The sequence below is a fragment of the Cyprinodon tularosa genome, unplaced genomic scaffold (assembly GCF_016077235.1).
Source record: "Cyprinodon tularosa strain WSP-4 unplaced genomic scaffold, ASM1607723v1 ctg256, whole genome shotgun sequence".
NCBI lineage: Eukaryota > Metazoa > Chordata > Actinopteri > Cyprinodontiformes > Cyprinodontidae > Cyprinodon > Cyprinodon tularosa.
The window spans coordinates 836862-848741 of record NW_024038950.1 but is presented as its reverse complement, the minus strand read 5'-3'; the positions used below and the strand labels follow the sequence as shown (position 1 = coordinate 848741).

The 11880-nt window shown below is 37.9% G+C and overlaps 1 protein-coding gene across 1 annotated transcript; it reads left to right on the top strand.

Moving 5' to 3' along the window:
* Positions 1–3267: 3267 nt before the first annotated feature.
* On the top strand, positions 3268–5607 carry timm22 (translocase of inner mitochondrial membrane 22 homolog (yeast)). Its single transcript, XM_038288459.1, has 4 exons — positions 3268–3545; positions 4409–4605; positions 4890–4962; positions 5048–5607. Exons 1-4 carry the CDS (start codon positions 3287–3289, stop codon positions 5122–5124), a joined length of 606 nt encoding a protein of 201 aa, XP_038144387.1. The 5' UTR covers positions 3268–3286; the 3' UTR covers positions 5125–5607.
* The last annotated feature ends 6273 nt before the right edge of the window (positions 5608–11880 follow it).

The following is an 11880-nucleotide window of genomic DNA, read 5'->3' as shown; positions in this document are numbered from 1 at the left end:
ATCTTCTCCACATTCAGAATCAAGCTGTTATCTCTGCACCAGTCCACCAGCTGCTCCACCTCCTCTCTGTAGTCCTGGTCGTTATCGTCTCTGATGAGGCCCACCACCGTAGTGTCGTCTGCAAACTTCACGATGTGATTGGTGGTGAACCTGCGGACGCAGTCATCTGTCATCAGGGTGAACAGCAAAGGGCTCAGGACACAGCCCTGAGGGGAGCCTGTGCTTAGACTGATGACATCAGAGGTTTTCTGTCCGACCTTGACTGACTAAGATGTAGTTTCAATTCAGATGTATAAGTTTACAATTATTTTGACCCCTTTCTGACCCCGTACTATGGAGTCGGTCCATTGGTTAGGTTTGCTTTGTTCATTTTAACTTCTAGATAAACTGAGTCAGGACAAGCATAATTGAGGAACAAATGATAGAATATCAGATGATTAAAGCAATGAATCATTACTCTGATCTAAGCAACATTGACTTTTCAGCTCAGTACTGACAAGAGTCGTTCAAAGATAAGAGCAAACATTGCAGCAAGTTACGCCTCAGGCCCAAATAGGGCTGAAATTTGCATGGTTTAGTTGCAACACAGTGGCGGTTCTAGACCAAATTTACCAATAGGGGAACAGAACAAAACAAAAACAAACACAAAAAATAAAATAATAAAGGGTCAAAAGTGCACCATTTAAAATATTAAGTGAGTCACAAAGCCAAGACTGCAGACTTGTGATTTAACTGATAAAAATACAGCTGATTCTATATTAATACGGCCAGAGCTTAAAGCTGACTGTAATTTCTAACTAAATGTTAAAGTGAATTATAAAACTGAATATTAAATTGATCCAAGGGACATATCAGTTATGGTCCCTTCCACCACTAAAAATGTATTTAGAATTACAGGTGCTGGTCATAAAATTAGAATATCATGAAAAAGTAGATTGATTTCAGTAATTCCATTTAAAAAGTGAAACTTGTATATTATATTCATACATTACATACAAACTCATATATTTCAGATGTTTATTTTGTTTAATTTTGATGATTACAAATGACAACAAATGAAAATCTCAAATTCATCATATCAGAAAATTAGAATATTACTGAAGACCAATAAAAACAAAGGATTTATAGAAATGTTGGCCAACTGAAAAGTATGAACATGAAAAGTATGAGCATGTACAGCACTCAGTATTTAGTTGGGCCTCCTTTGGCCTGTATTACTGCAGCAATGCGGCGTGGCATGGAGTCGATCAGTCTGTGGCACTGCTCAGGTGTTATGATAGCCCAGGTTGCTCTAATAGTGGCTTTTAGCTCTTCTGAATTGTTGGGTCTGGTGTATTGCATCTTCTTCTTCACAATACCCCATAGATTTTCTATGGGGTTAAGGTCAGGAGAGTTTGCTGGCCAATTAAGAACAGGGATACCATGGTCCTTCAACCAGGTACTGGTAGCTTTGGCACTGTGTGCAGGTGCCAAGTCCTGTTGGAAAATGAAATCTGCATCTCCAAAAAGTTGGTCAGCTGCAGGAAGCATGAAGTGCTCTAAAACTTCCTGGTATGTGGCTGCGTTGACCCTGGACCTCAGAAAACACAATGGACCAACACCAGCAGATGACATGGCACCCCAAACCATCACTGACTGTGGAAACTTTACACTGGACTTCAAGCAACGTGGATGAAGTGCCTCTCTTCTTTTCCTCCAGACTCTGGGACCTTGATTTCCAAAGGAAATGCAAAATTTACTTTCATCAGAGAACATGACTTTGGACCACTCACCAGCAGTCCAGTCCTGTTTCTCTTTAGCCCAGGCAAGACGCTTCTGACGCTGTCTGTGGTTCAACAGTGGCTTGACACAAGGAATGTGACAGCAGAAACCCATGTCTTTCATACGTCTGTGTGTGGTGGTTCTTGAAGCACTCACTCCAGCTGCAGTCCACTCTTTGTGAATCTCCCCCACATTTTTGAAGGGGTTTTGTTTCACAATCCTCTCCAGGGTGCGGTTATCTCTCTTGCTTGTACACTTTTTTCGACCACATCTTTTCCTTCCCTTCGCCTCTCTATTAATGTGCTTGGACACTGAGCTCTGTGAACAGCCAGCCTCTTTAGCGATGACCTTTTGTGTCTTGCCCTCCTTGTGCAAGGTGTCGATGGTCGTCTTTTGGACAACTGTCAAGTCAGCAGTCTTCCCCATGATTGTGTAGCCTATAGAACTAGACTGAAAGACCATTTAAAGGCTTTTGCAGGTGGTTTGAGTTAATTAGCTGATTAGAGTGTGGCACCAGGGGCCATCAATTTTGAACCTTTTCACAATATTCTAATTTTCTGATATGATGAATTTGAGATTTTCATTTGTTGTCATTTGTAATCATCAAAATTAAACAAAATAAAAATCTGAAATATATGAGTTTGTATGTAATGTATGAATATAATATACAAGTTTCACTTTTTAAATGGAATTACTGAAATCAATCTACTTTTTCATGATATTCTAATTTTATGACCAGCACCTGTATACAACAAAAACTGATTTAGAAAAGTACGAATTTCTTAAAATAAGTGTATTTGCCCTTTATTTGAGCAGGCATTGAAGATTATCAACCAAAGGCATGAATATTTTTGCCCCTAGAATGAGATAGTTAGATATGAGGCTCTTGAAAGAAGATTGCGTAAAGTGGATTTTTTCTCTTATTTTAAATGTAAATAATCATTTTCTGTTTCAATATTTAGATACATGCTCAAATAAAAGGAAAATACACTAAATTTTAAGAAAAAAACAACTTACAGATAAACTGATAAAAACACTGTCTTAAAAAAAACATTAATCAAATTAATTAACTTAATATAATAAATTGCAAACTGTGGAGTAAAACAAAATTACTTTATATTATTTATTTATTTATTTATTCATTTATCCATTGTTGTTGTTTTCTTATATTTTATTTGTGTTTATCCGTTCTGTCTTCAGGGCATTTACAAATGTTTATTTTTAAAAACAAACTCCTCCCACATCGCATCGTGAAGACTTCTTGTCGGATAATACACCGGTTAATCCTGAAGGAGTAGACGCTAATTGCGTTTATGTCGAATGTACTGATGAGAAATCGTGACTTTAAAAAAATACTTTAAAAATACATATACTTCAATTTATGTTTTTCTTTCTTTGATTATAAAATATTATTTACATATAAGTATTTTTGACCAAACACGAACTTAAATTTGCAGAATTATTTCGCGAATCTGCAGTTCGAGGCTTCAAACTACACCTACCTGAATCAGTGTCATTGAGAAACATGGCGGCCTCCACGGGAGCTGCAGATGCTGCTGGATCAGAGCCTAAAGGTCCAGGTTCCTCGGTTCCTAGCATGGGCAGTCCAACGATCCAGTACAGCCTGGTTCTGGAGCATCTGATCGGGGAGAAGAGGCCCGTTAAAGAGCTGAACCCCGCAGTTATGGGGGGTCTGCCGGTGCCTCCCAAAAGCGAGGAGCAGAAAATGATAGAAAGGGGAATGGAGAGCTGCGCCTTCAAGGCTGTGCTGGCCTGTGTTGGAGGTAAATAACTTAAAATTAAATAAAATGTTGATATTAAATTGATTTCCTACCAGTTACCTTGCTATAATGTATAAAGCTGATTGGCTAAAAGAAAATAGCGAATAATTTATGTAGGGTGGATTGACTCATTTAGGGTTTTTTACGTTTAAACATAGTCCTATGTCCTCTTAAATAAAATCGAGAGCAATCACTTAACTTCAGAATTAATCTACTTTGAAAAAAAATTAAATAATCTGTTATTTAATCTCAGTTTACATCCAGCTATTCTGTGAAGGCCTCAGAGGTTTGATTGAGAACATTTTTTTTAAGGGCATCATGATGATCAAGTTTAAGACATAAATGATAAGGATGCATCACCACTATATAAGCATCAGATCAGTTCATCCAAATAATCTTTCAGAGCTAAGAGGCGAATGGTAACTAGCTTTGCTAGTGGTCACAAATCTGGTCTTTAAGGCAGAATAAGATGAGAATCCTTGCTTGTTCATAAAAAAATAATAATACTATGAATGTGGTGGAAGATCTGCTCAGATTAGAAAAAAACTGAACCGTACAGTCTTGACTCTTAAGTGCCAAGAAAAACACCCACACCCTAAAACAGTGGTGGTTGCATTATGCTGGGGGACTATTCCCTTTAACAGCTGGTCAGAGTAGATAAAAAGATAAAAAGGTTTTACGTTTTACTTTTTTTACTTTTAGCTGTAGGTGATTTTAGTCCATCCTTCATCTTATACCGGTATGCACTATATAGGGAAAAGGATTTAAGGAGGATAAACACTCACTTCTACATTTCTGTGTTCATCATTAGCTGCAGTGGTTCTAGTTTAGTCCCATTTGAATAAAGAGCGTTTCTCTTTCCACAGGGTTTGTCCTCGGAGGAGCGTTTGGCGTGTTTACAGCCGGTATCGATACCAATGTCGGCTTCGACCCCAAGGACCCCCTGAGAACCCCGACCGCTCGAGAAGTCCTTAAAGACATGGGCCAGAGGGGGGTGTCTTACGCCAAGAACTTTGCTATTGTGGGCGCCATGTTCTCCTGCACCGAGTGCATCATAGAATCGGTGAGCCATCACTTCCTGGTTTGTCCACTTATTGAGAACGGACACAGGTGGTGACATTCTGTCTCACTATTGTTATGTTTGGTATATTATCATTTCCAGCCACGTAGTTTACTAAGATATTTGATCATTGCTATTAACCAGCGCCCTCTGCTGATTGGATTTAATATTATTCCCACTTGAAATTCAAATGCAAATAAAGGGAAAAGAACCTCAACCTTTGACCTATAGTAGAATGTACTGATAAAATTTAACCATCCTTGTTTTTATATCTGTTTGCTCTGCAGCACAGAGGTAAATCAGACTGGAAGAATGCGGTGTACAGCGGCTGCGTGACCGGAGGGGCTATAGGGTTTCGTGGTAGGTCACCTCGATGCTTTCTTTCCACACGAGGCTCTCTTTCTGTCTTCCAACCGTTTCTCTTTTTCTTCTGTCCTTATTGCAGCCGGTCTGAAAGCTGGGGTCCTCGGATGTGGTGGATTCGCTGCATTCTCTGCAGCCATTGAGTATTACTTACGATGAAGAGCTGTGGAGCAGCCGTATGGAGAAGAACCTTTTTTTTTTTACATGGACCTGCTGCTGCGGAACCAAATATAAAGAAAGGAAAACAAATGAACTATGGCTTTAGTAGCACCGCAGGGACCTGATCAACACTTATAGGGGATATTCCCCTGTTTATTTGTACAGAATCTCACAAGCAGAGACTTCTGCACCCAGGTTATGGTGATGAGGCCACCGCTGCTCAAGCAGCGCTGTTAAGTTACAGGTCTGTTGTAGGAATTAACAGGATGTCTTCTGTAGATTTATTTAAATTAAAACATTTATTTTCAATAAGTAATAAATGTAATAATTCCTGCTTTAAACTCACAGTAAAAGTTGAAGGAAATCAGAGATTCCTACAGCTTCCTTCAGCAACGTGGGACCTGTGAACGTATGGCTGCTTTAAAGGCTGCAGTCGGTGTCTGTGTGCTCCTAACTGAATAAAAGGAGAATAATCAGGTTTTATATCATTGTTGGGATTTTATGTTCAATGCCCATCCAGGTAGGATGTCACATTAATGTTGTGGATTTATTTTTTATTCAATTCCCATCCAGCTGGGAATTTCTATTTCTGATACTTTAAGATGTTTAGTGCACTCCCCGGTAGGGGTGGTATATATCAGATAATCAGATATTATTTTGGCTGTTATATATTGTTTATGAACACACGCCCTACTAGCTGTGTGTTAGAACAATAAACGAAAGAGTAATCCGAGCCTTTATCGAGGTCAGACAATTAATTCTGCACATACATGGAATACATTCACCACAACTTCGGTTCAAAATATAAGAGTTTATTAACAGAAATCATTCAGCTCCTAGTCAAACATATTTCAGTTTAACACTCTCAACTAAGACTAGTAAAACTCAACTAAACTAAACTACTAAAGTATGTACAAAGAGGAAGGAGAACATGGTTAAAAAACATATTACTTTTAAGATGGATTTTGTGTTTGAAACCAAAGTCTATCTGGAAGAATTTGGGATATGATCAAATCAGCTTTTCAATAATTTTAAAGAAATTGGAATGTTTTCAGACCAATTCACAATGCAAATCCATGAGCTGAATAAAACATTATTTGGCCAAATACTGTTTTATTAAATTATTTCATTAATCAAGAACCAAAAACCTTTATTCAAATGATTCTTTACCCTCTTTAAAATAGCTAGCAGCGAATAGACATCGGGATTCAACTAAATGACTCTTGGTCAGACTTGGTAATCGAGATGTAATGAGCATCTTAAGAACACATGAACACTAATGTTATATCAGTGTTTAACCCTTAGTGAAATAAAGCTTGTCCAAGCTTCAACAACAGCTCAACACATGTTTCTGTATGGCATAGCGTAGCATGCAGTCCATTCTGTTAGCTTTGAATTTACCCATCAGTAAACACGTGAAATGATCAACATCATGGAAGGACATATTGTTTTTTTCGGTCCGTAATTATGCCAGACCTGGAAATATTTTTTTTAATCCATGTCCATTTGGGAAGTTGAGTTTCATCCAGCCACAGTTCAGCAGTCAGGTCAAGCTCTCTCTCTGTCTCAGAGGCTGACATCAAGGCAGGCTTCTTATCCAGTCTGGCTCTATAAGTTCTGAAACTGAAGAGAAATGTGTTGCAACAGTCTGTTTTGCAGCAGTTTGGTTCTGAAAGGTCACCATCATGATTGAATCCTTGATGATTGTGGAGGTCTGGATCTTTTTGGGCCCGGATCTCCATTTTTGCTCCTGCGTCGACGTGCAGGTCAGGCAGCTCCATGGGAAAAGAGAGGGAAAAAGAGAAGGAGATCCGGTTTGTTCTGTGGTTTTCTCTGTCCTCACATAGAGGGGGCTGGCAAGTCACACCTCTATGGGAGGTCCTGTGGAGAGATCTTACAACTGGTTATTCACCAAAACTATTTCCTTCTCTGGTCATCATGTCCAGATGAAACATGGACACTGGCTCCCAATATCCAAAAATAATCATGGCATATGGCACAACATCGTTGTCATTCTAATAGAATGAAAATCAATGTGGTTGTGATATTTAAAGGGCGTTTGTATTTAGGTTATGTTGGTAGTATGTATCACTTAAGAACGGAAGGTCTAAAACCATACCCAGGATTTCAGAGGTTTGTGGAAATCTTTAACTTTGATACCTCTAAATGAAGTTAATTGGTTTGGAAGGTGCGCTGTGAGCTGCCGTCTGGCTGAAATCAGCAGATCCTTCAGCAGGTTCAGAAAGCAGCCATCTACTCCCATTAACTCACACAGCAAACCCTCCATCTGCAAACTCCACCTCCCCTGACATCTCACTGGCAGCGGCGTTCCAAGATCTGGAAAGCTCTGTGATATTTACTCTACACCAGGGGAAGGCAACATCAGTCCAACATCAGAGTGCCAATGTCCTGCAGCTTTTGCATGCATCTCTGCTCCAACACACCTCGAAAAAAAAGGCCAAATTCCTTCCTTGGCATGTCTGTATGTTAAGCAGAGGCCTGGCCATTAACTATTCATTTGTTTCAGGTGTGTCGAAGAAGGGATGCATGCAAAAGCTGCAGGACAGTGTTACTCGACGTTGCTGCTCTGCACTGATATTTGCATTATTCCAACCAAGTCTTTGTTTGTAAAATAAATACAGCCTCTTGCATTCAAAGCGACACCGCAGGTGGCTATGGGGTGAACTGGTAAAGGAGAATCTCATGTTTAGAGTATTTTTCCCCCCCACATTTAGTCAAACTACAAAGTTTGACAAAATGTTTTTTTCTTCACATCTGACTGGGAAATAGGATTGCAGAACTGTTCACCTACAGGGCCGTCTTCCTAAACTGAAAAAAGGTCAGTAATCTATGAAATAGCCAAGAGGTTCCCATGGTAACTGGTGGAGCTTCGCAGCTCAGCAGGGCAAATCTACTGCCAGGATCACTAATCGTTGTAAAATCCACACGTTTGACATTTATGGAAGCGTTAGAGGAAGGAAGCCAAAGTAAGTCCCATTTATAGTTTAGCATAAACCATGAAGGAAGGTAATCTGGTCAGATGAGACCAAATCTAAAGGTTTTTCTGTTTGTTTTTATTTGGGTATTTATGTGTCTGCATTTGATCGTTCATGAACTTTGTTGATATTTTTCCAGCAACATAAAATGAAGTTGGCAGTTTTACCTCAAAACGTGGAGTTCTGCATGAAGGAGTTTCATTTCAGTGTTTGACTGCAGTAGGACTGAAACAATCAGATTAATCCTGATTAATCAATTATTTAATAATTGTCAACTAATTTATTAATCGATTAATCATTAACTGGAGCACAGAGACTATCCAGAACTCCTCAAGTAGAAAAGTTTGAGTTTCACCTGGTTTAATTTGTTAAAAAGTCTTTCTTAAAGATTCCCAATCTATCCGATTATCAATCGATTTATCTGGGGGGAAAAATTGTCAACAGATTAATTAATTTGTAAAATAATCGTTGCAGCCCAAGAATGATCATTCCCATTTATTTCATTGACTTTATTGATCTTCAGTCGAGAAATTGACTCAAATAGTTAAAGAAGAAAAAGAGGGTGCCGAAGGAAGAAAAAGGTGCATGGGATATATAAAGTATATACAATGCCTCCACATATCACAGCTTTTTTTTTATTTTTTATAGTAGCATCATTATACAGGGTTATTGCACAGGGTGCTTACAATGGTATTTATATGGATGGATATTTATATATATAGTTATTGCACTGGGTATCAAATGTAAAGAAACAGGTTATTGCACAGTGTATTAGGTAATAATTGCACATTATACATTGCACAAGTTATTGCTGTTGTAGCGTCGCATTGTAGAGTCTGGTTGCAGCAGGGATGAATAACCTGCGGTTGCGCTCCTTTTTATAAACAGGGTGAAAAAGTCTTTCACTAAAAGAGCTGATCAGCTCCTCTACAGTCTGGTGCAGAGGGTGGAAGGTGTAGTCCATGATGGATGCAAGCTTGGACAGCATCATCCTCTCAGCCACTTCCTCCACCGAGTCCAGAGCGCAGCCTAGGACAAAAGCGGCCTTTCTCACCAGTTTGTTCGGTCTCTTTCTGTCCCGCTCTGAGTGCGGTAAAACTAAAGCTTTAATAGAGATAAGAAAAGATGAATGGAGGCTGCTGATGACATCAGAAGACAGGGAGGGACCTTAAAGTGAGACAGCAACTGTCTCACTATAAGCAGCGTCTCACATTACAGCCAGAGCTACAGGAGGGATGGTTTAGATCAGTGTTAGATCCAGTCTAAGACCAGACCTTAATCTATTTGATCATTTGTCGCAAGCCATGAAAAATGCTGATTGAAGATCTAGGAGGAATCCAAGCTGACCGAGCTGTGAGGCAAAAAAACCTTAAGCTGTCTTTTAAAGAATGGAGGCCAAAAGGGCTGAAGGTCTAAAATGTTCAGATATGTATTATTATCAAAGACTTTAAATGGAATAAATACATCTGAGATCAACCAGAATGTAAGTTTCTCTGTTTTACAAAACCTTCTGTCCAACAATGCGAGTTTATTTACGATGCACATTTCAGTGACCAGACAATTTAAAGTGCTTTACATGAAGAAACAGATATAAAAAGAAAACAGAGAAAAGTACATTGCAGTGGCTTAAAGGCATTCAAATAATGAACATAAATACTTAAATCGAAAGTTGGACTTTAAAAAAAACTACTCTGATCAAGTTTTTTAATAATGATTTAAAGAAATTTAAGGGTTTCAGCACTTTTACAAACCCTGATCAGGAAGTGAACAGGGGTAGATCTTCATTGAGTGATAGCAACATCTCTCCTCAGTTTATGTTCCTCACTATTTGCCTGCATGATAAACTGAGAGGCTTTATTTTACAACAAATGAAACCAGATTAAAACATTCAGCTTAAGTCCTTTCTTTCCTTTAGTTAGATAAATTGCTTTCACAGATTGGATTTGCTATTACAACTTTATTGTCTTTAAAGTAAAAAAGAGAAAACAACTTACATGTTGTTCTCTACACAAAGTAGTGCATTTATGGTGCTACTGAAGCAGAGTTTGTTCCAGGTAATATTCAGCCTGTCAGGTCAGAGGATGTTTATCTACGGAAGAGGATTAGGGCCACTGAAAAAAAAAAATTAAACTGATTTTTACATTTTATTTCAGTTTAACATGGGAAATCTCAGAATTCTGACTGAATTCTGACAATAAAAAAAGTCAGAATTCTGAGATTAAAGTCAGAATTCTGACTTTTTTCCCATACTATACTGAAATAAAAAAAAAAAAAATCATTTAACTTTTTTTTTTTTCAGTGGCCCTAATCCTCTTCCGTATTTATCACCTGAACCTTCTAAAAAAAAAAAAAAAATCAGTTCATGCAATGACGGATATTGGCCACCAGAGGGTGCAAAAGATCAAAACTGAAGAGCTCATTAAATCAGTCTTCTATTAAATGCTATTTTAGATTTTAATATCTATATTTCTAAACAGCCATTAGTAACATTATAGCACTGAGCTTTGAGGAAGTAAATACCCTATATCTGATATATAGCTTTGCTTTTCTGTCCCAACTAAATGTTTGAACATCTTAAAAGACTAAGTTTAAAATGCTGTTTTCAATCAAAAGCTCTCCACACTAACTAGGCTCTGCAGCAATAACTGCTTTTGGCAGCATTAACTGCATTAGAGTGTTTGCAATGAGGCTTTCAGAGGAGATTGGTGAAGGTTTTAGTTTTCAGCCACAGTGCAAGATTTCTTATGAAAATTAACCTCTTATCTGACCTGTACTGTTCAGCCTACACTTTGACTAGGCCCCTTTAAAGCTGTGATCGTTAAGTTTTTTTGCTGTGTTTTAGCCTTTTGGATTTGTTGGTCAGCTTCATACTGTCGCTCTGGTAGAAGTTTTAACGTCACAAACTGATGCCCAGATATTTTTTTAGGGTTTCATGCTAGAGAGCAGAATTTGGGGTTCTATCATTTACAGGAAGTCATCAAAGCGACCTGAGACCATTCAATTCTCTTGGATTAGCAGGTTTCGCCTCTAAACTCTTCCACTGTTGCCAAGGAAACGTTTCCACTGTTTGGCGAGTCTCTAATTGTTGAATTGTGAACTCTGACCTTTGCTGAAACAAGTATCGCTCACAGTGCTTTAGATTAGGGCTGCAACTAACAAGCATTTTAATAATCGATTAACCTGTAGATAATGTATAGAAAAATGTTCCTTAAATAGTTTTTTTTTTTTTTTTTTTATAGAATTTAAACAGTTGAAACTCAAATTTAAAGTATTTATACGTTTCTTTTTGCAGTTTTGGAATAATTCCTGCTAAAGAGTGTTGCTCTGTCAGCCAAATGTTTTAAAGTCTATAATCAGTTAATCATGACTAATCTGAATATTTCAGCTCTACTTTAGATGTTTTGGATTTGTATGACTTTTATAAGTTTCTTTAGATCAGATTCCGTAAAATTTCAAAAAAGTAAAAAAAATGTATATATATATTTATCAGCATATTTAGATCAGATCAGAGTATTAAATCTTGTGGTGAGATCCATTTGCCTACTTCATGTCGTCAGACAGGTCCATTTTAGTGAGTTGAAGTGGTTTTAATCTAATTCATTTGATATTCCAGACAAGATCTGTTTAGGTCCCTTTCTACTCGCTAACAAAATAAAGTTAAAATTGAAAACTGGTTTTCTTTTAGTTTAATCTAAGTTTGATGATGTGCAACATCTGGGTAAAAAAAACAAAAACATTTTCACATCAACAGACACAGAGC